This window comes from Saccopteryx leptura, chromosome 2 (genome assembly GCF_036850995.1).
Source record: "Saccopteryx leptura isolate mSacLep1 chromosome 2, mSacLep1_pri_phased_curated, whole genome shotgun sequence".
Classification (NCBI taxonomy): Eukaryota; Metazoa; Chordata; class Mammalia; order Chiroptera; family Emballonuridae; genus Saccopteryx; species Saccopteryx leptura.
In genome coordinates, this window is record NC_089504.1 from 255,935,149 (window position 1) to 255,945,689 (window position 10,541).

The window sequence follows — 10,541 nt, forward strand, 5'->3', positions numbered from 1 at the left end:
AATCCTCGAGTATGGGCATCCTCTCCACAGCTATGATCTCCGTGACTTACGTGACAGGGACTGTGCCTGACGTCACCCAGTGAAGGTCAGCTCCCAGGAAATCCTGTAGACACGCCACGTATCACCCCTTGTCCATCTACCCTCCGTGTTACCGCATCTTCTCCATCCTGCCCACTGGGGATGACAAAGGCTAACACTTGCTGAGCCCTCACTATGTGCCAGGCTCGGTTTTAAGCCGACCCCTCACCTCACCATAGTCCTGTGAGGTCAGCACCATCATCCCAAGTTTATAAATGAGGCAACCTCAGACACAGAGAAATTGAGGAGTGTTTCCAGATTCACCTATAGGGTTAGCGGGGAAGCCAGTGTACAAATCCAGGCAGAGCAAAGCGTCCTAACCACCACACCGGTATCCAAGAGTGAGAGCGAGAGCGAGAGCAAGAGAGAACAAGAGAGAGAACAAGAGAGAGAGGGGAAGGGAGGGGAGGGAGGGAGAGAGAGGGAGAGATCACATGACCACCCCTCCCTCCTGCCTCTCACCCACTCCTTATGATGGGTATTTTGCCAACACGCCCCTCACTCATCCACCTCTCCACCCCCACCCCCAAATCCAGTCTTCCCTACAACGTCCATTGGTTCTGATTAAGATCATCTCAGCCTGGCCATGTGGCCTTTTTTTTCCTCTCCTGGAACAGGACCCTGTTTACATGTATCTCATTCGGCAATTCCACCTAGACCAGGGAAACCAAAAGTGTTGGGAAGAAGCCTCGGCGGTCACCGCAGCACAGCACGTGTGATAGGAAATCAACATGCATCCCTTGTCTCTGATGGACATTTTTTCTGGAAGCGGGGGGCAACTTCCTCTCAGCTGAGAGTCCTCTAAGTTTCCTTCCTTTTATCCTAGCCTCCAGAATAGCAACTCCAGGTCACTCTTTGGGCCCCCGTCCCAGTTTTCACTAGCTCCTCCCGAGGACAGAACAAAGCGCCAGTGGCCACCTCCCCCCCGCAAGGTGTCACGCTTGGACACTCTGAATTCCCACTCACAACCTTTCCCTTCCCCTCACTCCTTTTTTCCTGTCATTATGAGTTCATCTCCCTGCTCCTCTTCGCCTCCCACAGCCACCACCAGCAGAGTGACAAATCCCTCTTAAAATAACACGGATGACTCACCCAGTGGATACTGTATCCATTTGTATGTTCCTCCCCACCCCCCCAACTGGCATAAAGAGTTTCTCAGCTATTCAGGCTTATTTTTACCTCCTCTTTGTAAAAAAATATGTCTGTCAAAAGGGAACAAAAATGCAGTGGGGGCTTTTGTCTGAACTACTTGGTCATCAGTTTTCGTTTTCTTTTGTTTTCCAGGCCTCTTTCTACCCCTTGCTGCTACTTCCTTAGGGGTCTTTGCAGAACCACACCAGATATCAGACCTCCCCTCGTGCTGTTTGTTACCCGGGTCACCCAAGCTGGTGACCCTCAGGACGGTCTCAGTGCCTCCAACGGGTTCATCCCCCACGTCCAGCCGGTAAACCGGGCATTCCCATCCTGTCTTGGGCACCCTGCTCCTATTCCCACGGCCGCCTAATTCAGGCCACTGTCACCTCCAGCTTGGAGTGATGCCATGGCTCCTCAGTTAGGAATCTAACCCCCTCCCCAAGGGGCTGTCTGTTGATCTGACCTCTGTCGGGGCCCCCAAGGGCCGGGTCAGTCTAGCCTCTGCGACTTCTCCTTGGTCACCCTAGAAATTAGCAGTTTCCCTAAACATGCCTTGAGTTCTCTTGCCTCTGAGCTTTCGTTCATGCAGTTTCCTCTGCCCCGGCCTCCCTTCCAGGCAAGTTCTCCTCAGGTTTAAAGGTACGGATTCTACATCACTTCCTCTGCGTAGAGTTACCTCACGTGGACAGGGCAGGCTTAGGGAGTCTCTATCTCCATTCCTGTAGCTTTTTTTATGATGATGGTTAGAGTGGGGATACGTACAATGTAGGACATACGCCACAAAATTTATTAGAAGCCTGTGATGTCCCACGTGCGAGGCCAAGTCCTAGGTACACAGAGATCAAAGCTGCAGTCCCTACCTCAACTACTAAGGAGGAGAAAATATAGAAAAAACACGTGGTATTTCAGGGTGGCAGGAGCAGTCAGACAGGTAAACCCGGGGCTGTGTGAGCACGTGAGGGGCTGGCATCACCCCGGCTGGGGATATCAGAAAGGTCTCTGAGAAGAGGCGCCCAGAGCGGAGCCGTTTGGAATGTCCAGGTGAGAATGGCTGTGGTGACCGCATCTTCTCCCCGTGGTCACAGGCTTCATGACAGCAGATAGGATCCCATGGCCCCGTCCTCTGCAGGTGCTCCGCAAATATGCAGGAACCTGAGCGAGTCAGCAAAGGCTGCTCTGTGAACCTCTGACACCCCCCTACACCCCGATACCAAGTCTACCGCTTCTCAGCGTGGCCTCCTCCCTCTTGGTGGCCGGCTCCACTCTCGATCCCACAGACCCGGCCTTGGCTTCGCCCGTCCACGATGCAAATAACACGCACTCTCTGGAGACGCGATGCTCTCCCCCACCACCCCGACCTCCCCCAGCCAGGGGACTGGTGAACAGCTGCGCTGCACCCAGAGCCACACAGTCACGTACCGCGATCACGTGTCCTGGCTGCGCAGAAAAGGCCCAGGAGGAAAGGGAAAATCTATCACACCTCATCAGGCCAAATTCAAAAGTCCCCAGGTCCAGAGCCACCTCAGAACTGGTTCCCCAGCCCCCGCCTCGGCCTCTGAGCCCCACTGCCCACCCGTGCCCGGGCTCGCTGCCCACGGCCTTCACTATGAAGTGCCCACACCTCGACCTGGCGAACAGCGCTCAGTGGTGTCGCCTCCTTCCCTGCCCTCGCCTCTGTCTCCACTCCCTTTGTTGTCCAGTCGTTTGTCCCTTGGCCGTATTAAACTGCAGCAGACCCCCAAAAAATGCAAGTTTGAACCACGTGGGTCCACTTCCATGCAGGGTTTTCTCCCATACATACAGCGAACATATTGTCTCTTCTTCATGATATTCTTAACCTTTTCTTTTCTTTTCTTTAGCGAACTTCCTTGTATGAATACAGTGTATACTACATATGACATACAAAATACATGTGAATCAACTGCTTGTCTTATTGGAAAGGCTTCCCGTCAAGAGTAGGCTGTTAGTAGTTAAGTTTGGGGGAAGTCACAAGTTACATGCGGATTTTCAACCACATAGGGGTCAGTGCCCCGAACCCCTCTCAGGTTCAAGGGTCAACTCTACTCGCATTTCCTTATGCACCCAAATTTCCTCACCTGCAGGCTTTCCCATATGCTATCCTCCGAGACCCCCTGAGTAACTCCAACTCCTCCTACAGGTCTCTACGCAACAACTGCGTCCCAGGGGACGCCTGTCCTGATCCTTGGCATGCAGTATGGCCAGTGTGTCCACACCTCAGACTCTCTTCACGTCACCATCATTGCACAAGTTACACCTGGCTGAAAACGTGTACTCACGTGTGTCAGCTCCCTGCAGGGAAGAACTGTGTCTGGTTCCCCGCTGTGCTTCAGGGCCCAGCCAGGCGTCTGGACCGGGTGCCTCCGGCTCCCAATCAGGAAAGAACCCTGGGGAAACAGAGAGGGCACATTTCACCAGGACGGCAGCTCTGGGGCAGCACAGACTGCGTTCCGTTCGCTGCTGCGTCCCCGGCTTCCGGCGCACGTTTGGTCTGTAATTGAGGCCCATTACGTGAGGAAATGTCTCCACATCTGCAAAGCAACAAAACAGTGTTGGTTACATAGCGATAAGTAGTATTTGCTATAGGAAACGAAACGGTCTCACGAAATGGAACGCTGAGAAATACTGTTTCTAATCGACAGAATAAGAGAGAAATGATGAGTTCACTCCAGAAAGCAATAAGCATAACCAACTGAAAAGATCACATAATTACTGGACAAAGAGGAAGATGGCTGGGGCTACGTGAGCTGAATCCTCATGGGTCACAGTGGCGGCCATGGATCATGTCCAAAGTTGACAACCCAGGAAATACAGGTTTACAGATACGGGTGATGTGAAGGTGACTATCAGCTAGAGAGTTCGGGCAGTTGTCTGGGAGGAGGACTATCACAAAGAAAAAGAATAGGGCAGGGAGTTCTAGGTTTTCATTTGTAAACCCTTTTGTACTAGTCACACTTTTGATTATGTTCACGTATCACTTTCATAACAACTTTAAAAAATAATTGCATAGAAAAAAATCAAATGGGAAGTACAGGTACTTTTAATTTATCTTAAAATAAACTCGGAGGCTCAGGACATGATGTGGCCGCGCTCGGAGAACTTCCACACTCATCCACCCGAGGGGGACTCCTACACTGTCACTTGGCTTTGTGAGGCTGGGACGTCGCAGGAAGGAAGGCCATGTCTGAGATCAGGCTGGGTTTCTGAGTAAACGTGTGGTCTTAGCCCAAACTGTCAATCTCCCTCCGGCTCAGTTTTCTTGCCACTTAAATTAGAGCAATAGGGCTAGTCTCACTGTGGTGTTATAGCCAATACCTAGAAAAGAATAAAACATTATGCAAATATAATCACAGTGGAGGAATTTCCTAGTCCAGAGAAAGAAGTATGTGTCAATATCCCTTCTTCAAAGCAACCAAGGGTGCATCCTCCAGGCATTTATTAATAATCATTCATAATTGCACAGAAACTCAGAAGTCTTCGGAGAGAGCATTCCCAAGATAGTCCATTATTCCATTTCCCATGTTATTTGTTGAACATATTCATAGTCTCTCCTGGTTCAAATCCTGGGCAGTTAGCTTGTTAACATCAGCATCTCGTCCACCAGACTGAGTTCTTGGAGGGGAAAGATGGCATTCTGCTTATCTGGGTACATCCTATGCTTAACACAGTACCTGTCCTATAGAAAGAACCAGAAAATGTTTGCTGAATTGACCTGCTTTTAATAAAAAGTCTATTTTGTGTTTGAAATAACTTTAGAAATTTTTTAAAAAAGAAGAGTAAAAGAAGTCATGTAAAATATTCTCCCTCCTATTTACTCAACAAATATTCATTGGCCCCCCAAACTTGATGCTAGGCACTGGACACCTGACATAAATAATATATACAAGCCCTCCAAATTTGAAAGCACATGTTCATAAAGATATATGCACCCCTATATTCACTGCAGCATTATTTACAATAGCTGAGACATAGAGACACCCAAATGCCCTTCCACAGAAGACTGGATCCAGAAGAGGCGGTACAACCAGAAGACGGAATATGACTCAGCCATACAAAGATGAAATCCTGCCATTTGCAGCAACACGGGTGGATCTTGAGAGCATCACGCTAAGTGAAATAAGTCAGACGCAAAGGACAGAAACCACACGATTTCCCTCAGGGAGGATATAAAATAACAAGCAACAAACTCACAAAGCAGACAGGAAAGAAGCTCATGGACACAGACAACAGAATGGAGGTCACCAGAGGAGAAGAGGAGGTGGAGAGGACAAAGAGGGTACAAGGGTCAGATGTATGGTGACCGGAGAGACGTGACTCTGGGCGGTGACACACAAGGGGGCACACAGAGGTCATATCTTGAAGGTATACGCCTGGAATTTGTGTAACGTTATTATTAATAAAGGTTACCCCAACAGATTTAACAAAAAATTGTATGATAAAGAAAAAAAATAAAGTAATGCACATAAGCAGCTTCTGATATGCCTATAGGGGGCAGTGGGGAGCACAGGCAGGCAAAGCTGCCATTTCAACACAAATTGTTCAGTTTCAGCTTCAAGGTAAGAACTACCCTGTTTCCCCGAAAATAAGACATCCCCCAAAAATAAGACCTAGTGCAATTTTTTTTCAAGCTTAGAAATATAAGGTCTCCCCTGAAAATAAGACATAGCACATCTTTCAGAGCAAAAATTGATATAAGACACTGTCTTATTTTTGGGGAAACAGGGTAGATTGTTGTACATGGAAATAGAGTCACAAGAAATTCTTGATGGAATTCAGAGTCTGGCTGGTTATGCTGATGCTTGTGATGACATGATTACAGTATATTAATACTTGTTGATTTTTTGTTCAATAAATGTGAATTCTTGTTCATGGAAAAGTAAGACATCCCCTGAAAATAATACCTAGCGCATCTTTAGGAGCAAAAATTAACATAAGATGCCGTCTTATTTTCGGGGAAACATGGTAGATGCCATACATACACTACAGAGGGGTCAGAGCCACTTAAAAACATATTTATATACATATATATGTATGTATGTGTTCTAGATACACCTACAGCTATCTATATCCATCAATATATAGATATATTTATATCTATATATCTATGTATAGATATATCTATATATAGATATGTACACACACATACGTATATCTGTTTTTATATCTTTGAACTGAATTGAAACCCAATAAACCACAGGGGTATAGGTAGTAAACTCAGATCCTACCTAACTGAATCCAAACCCCCAGTCAATTAGTTCCAAGTGACGTACACTATTTGGCTGAAACCCCTTAGTGTCACACATACCACTTCAGATAATGTGATAAGTTCACGACGTGCGCACCCACACTCTTCCACATATCCTAGCGTTTCTAGCTCCTGAGAACCTCTAAGGTCTGGGAGACCTGTGAGAAAACACAAACACCTGTTTCAGTCGGGAACCCATTCCTCTGGTTCCCTGTGACCTTGCTGTGTCTCGCCCCTCCTACAGCGAGTGTGTCACTCCGAGTGTTTGTTCTCTTTAAGGCCAGTTTTGGAAACTGTGGTGGGAAGACGGCAGTGAGAAAGGACAGAAGACCCCCCACGTTTTGGCAGGAGACAGCTTTTCCATGGTTTCCCCTCTGGCTCCCTGGCCACCTCCATTACCATCTGACAGACCACAAACTTGCGTTATGGACCAGACAACAGTTAGTACTTTTTCTGCCCTTGAAACTACCAAGACCTGACTTTTTCTTACCATTAAGATTCTAATACAGGGGTCCCCAAACTATGGCCCTTGGGCCACATGCGGCCCCCTGAGGCCATTTATCCGGCCCCCTCCGCTCTTCCGGAAGGGGCACCTCTTTCATTGGTGGTCAGTGAGAGGAGCATAGTTCCCATTGAAATACTGGTCAGTTTGTTGATTTAAATTTACTTGTTCTTTATTTTAAATATTGTATTTCTTCCCATTCTGTTTTTTTACTTTAAAATAAGATATGTGCAGTGTGCATAGGGATTTGTTCATAGTTTTTTCTTTAGTCCTGTCTGAGGGACAGTGAAGTGGCCCCCTGTGTAAAAAGTTTGGGAATCCCTGGTCTAATAGAACCGGACGTATACATCACCAGCTCCTTGGGCAGCAGAGCCATGAACCTGAACCACATCAGCATGAGTCTAGGTGTCAAGTGGCCAGATGCACACCTAATTAAAACTTGACTGCACACTAGGATCACATTTGAGAGACACTCCGGGTGACAGACTCAGGGTGTTAAAAGCAGGAAAGCGTGATGCGGCTCATAACTAGAGTAGTCACAACTACAGACATCATAGAAAGGCCGCGAGGTCCTCACCCAACTCCAAGAGCACTGGTTTGTATCTGAATCAAGTATCTTTTCGCCCAAAGTCTAACCTTTGCTACCCTGACAAATAAAAGAACAAGCCACCTCTTTCTCTTCTCCCTCCCCTAAGAGACCTGTAAAACATAGAGAGAGAAGAGAACCAAGTCGAGGTCCAGTGAGAGTGAAGCCACTGTGTATATTCGTGCACTCTCGGATTGGGGACCCAGTGACGGCTCGGTTTCCCCTCATGCCCTAAAGAGAACTCCATTCTGAGGACAAGTGGAAACAGATCTTGAACTGCTGCCCGGGGTGTCACCTGTGACGTGGCTAGAGAGCCACTGCAAGTGGGAACTTAAGAATGAGGAATAGAGCTGTCATCTCTGAGAAGCACCGGCCCCAAATCTCTCCCATCATGAAGACCATGGACGGGAGATACCGTCGGGACAGAAAGGGAACACACCACGTCACCAGTCCCAAGGCGCAATGAATAGACCTTGAGAGGAGTCTTAGTAATAAATATTTATTCACGTGAGCAGCTAAGTGAATATTAAAGACACGAAAAATAAAAAAATAAAAAAGAAACACAAGAAAATAATTTGACACAGGCAGTACTTCCAGAAAAGGTGAATATAATTGAATGAGTCCGTGAGCTTGCAAAGAGAAGCCAGCTGGCTGTCTCGTGATGGGAAAGCCACTACCTAGTCAGAGTCACAGTTGTATCGGTGGGGTGCTGGGCTCCGGGGGGCTTGGTCTGGCTGACGTTCTTTCTGGTGGACCTGTCTATGATGTGAACCGCTTTTTTCACCCAATCAACTTGTGGGTCAGCGCAGACTTTGAAGCCCCGTCTGGTAATAAATCTGTAACGTAAGGAAAACACAGACGAAGTCAGGCACAGCCTCAAAGCCTTGGGACCAGGAGTTCAGATCTGACCAACTATAAGTGTTTTTGTAGAAATCACTGGACAGAACAGTCATTCTGAGCCATGAGACCATCCTTGAGAACCTTCCTTTTGCAATCTATTTTAACAAAAAGGAGAACTATCTCCAGGAAACACCCAGCCCCTTTGTTCACCATAATTCCCAGGCACCTTTCCTCATCAGAGCTACCAAATGTTGTGACGCACTGGACACCTGACAGCACGTGGTCCAGTTACTCCACAGCACCTTCCTATTCAAATCTAAACGCACTCATCTTATTTCCTGGGCAAAGGTGATTTCTTTATCTTAATTTCTCTGGGTAAAGTTCTAGTTATGTGTTGGGAAGAGATGCTATTCTGAAAATGAGATTCTGGAAAGAGAATAGTACTCTGTAGGCTAGTTTGGGACACATCATCTTGAGATGTGGCAACTGAAAAAACATCGCACTCATATTGTGACACACCATATGAAAAGGGAGGGGAGGGGAGGGGAGGAGAGGCTTCTCATGAACGTGGCTATAAGGTCAAATCCAACCCTCAGAACTGAGCACAGCAGTCCTCTGGTTTCAATCAGTCTCCTGCTAAACTAAATCAGAAGGGAGGATGATATTCCTTGTCTGGCTGCCACATTTTTGTGACAGTCACTCTGGTGCTGGAAAGGCAGGGTGAACATGGGAAAACAAAGGGGCTGTTGGTTACGTGGAGGTCTCCGTCCACAATGACTTGCTACCCTGAGGGGGGCAGTGCATCAACATGCCGTGGTCCCCCTAGCCCAGCTCTGGGGAGAGACACTCACATGATGGCTTTCATGGGTCCCTCCTTGATGGTGTAGGTCTTGATGTTCTTCACTGGCAGTCGCTTGGTCGTCAGACTCACACAAACTTTCTGTTCCAGGACTTCGCTCCCTACAGCTGGTGAGAACCAAGCAGAGGGCAAAGGTTTAAATGCCATTTCAAATAATGCAAACGTTACAGTGTTGCAAATAAAATAACAAAGGGTGATTTGAGGAAGGAGACATTAAATATGGGGGGGGGGGGGCAGTTTGTTTTTGACCAAATAAATAAAAGTACTCTGACTTTAAATGGTGATATGGGAGGTACAGAGGAGGAAGGGGTTCGTAAAGTATTCGTCCTCCATAGAAATGACCCGGGGGAATGGAATGTTTAGGAGGAGGGAAGCATCTTACATTGGAGAAGGGGAAAGAACTCGGGAGAACTAATGACACCAAGGGAATGGTAAAATCTAATCAATGTTTCTAAACGCTGATCTCCTAAGCAGAAGAGAAATGTTCAGCTAAAAAAACGTCTTAAGTAAGAGCTTGATGGTGGTCAAGTTAGATCTAGAGCGTTGCTGATTCCAGGGGGCTTTATTTTTAACATGAAACTCAACCAAAGGTGTCTGCTGACCCTGCCCCCTCCCACCTCTCCTTTCCATCACGTCCATATCCAGTCGCCACGTTCTTTACCCTCAATCGTGGCCAGTTTACTTCTTAATGCTGAAAACCCGGTCAAACAGGGAAACCTGCTTCTTCCCTGCCATCTCTCTCACTACTTCAGGAACGACATTCTTCTCTGTGGAACAGCCAACACGGACTCCCAAGACCCAGAGAATCCTACCGGCCCCTACATCCCCCAACCTTCTCCTCGCCCTCAGCCATGTCTGTGTGTGAAGGTGACCGGTTAAGACGCCACCTTCAGCGGGGCTGAGTCAAAGCACAAGCAGCTGAGCCCAGTGGTACTTGTGGAGGTCGAGTTGAAACTCTGGGGATCTGAACCAACTGTCTGCAGTCTGCCTCTTCCCTAACATCATTCCCCGACCCAGACCTGGGTCTCCACCGAACGGGGTGCCTGTCGTCAGCCAAACGCCAGCCACGTGGCAACATCTGGCCTCACTGAGTAGTCTTAAACTTTTTGGTCTCATCAATCCCATCAATAGGTTTTACTTTGCTCACAACTCCAGGGAGTTCCTCTACTCACGGACACCCTTGGCAATCTGTGATCAGGCACCAATATTCTAGTCTAAGTAATAAGTCTACAAATTAGGATGTTGAGGGATGAGCTACCTGCAACAGTAAGTACACCTA

At 47.6% G+C, this 10,541-nt stretch overlaps 1 protein-coding gene across 1 annotated transcript; it reads right to left on the reverse strand.

Annotated features, from left to right (window-relative positions):
* Positions 1-8,056: 8,056 nt before the first annotated feature.
* XCL1 (X-C motif chemokine ligand 1) lies at positions 8,057-10,115 on the reverse strand. Its single transcript, XM_066363826.1, has 3 exons — positions 10,085-10,115; positions 9,255-9,369; positions 8,057-8,399 (listed from the first exon to the last, which is right to left on the reverse strand). Exons 1-3 carry the CDS (start codon positions 10,113-10,115, stop codon positions 8,237-8,239), a joined length of 309 nt encoding a protein of 102 aa, XP_066219923.1. The 3' UTR covers positions 8,057-8,236.
* Between the last annotated feature and the right edge of the window lie 426 nt (positions 10,116-10,541).

Excerpts from the sequence above, each read along its gene's own strand:
- XCL1 (XM_066363826.1), bottom strand. The coding sequence starts at position 10,115 with ATGGCTGAGGGCGAGGAGAAGGTTGGGGGAT. Across the intron at positions 9,370-10,084 it reads CGAGGAGAAGGTTGGGGGAT|CTGTAGGGAGCGAAGTCCTG; the intron begins GTAGGGGCCGGT and ends GGTTCTCACCAG. Across the intron at positions 8,400-9,254 it reads GGACCCATGAAAGCCATCAT|ATTTATTACCAGACGGGGCT; the intron begins GTGAGTGTCTCT and ends CTTACGTTACAG.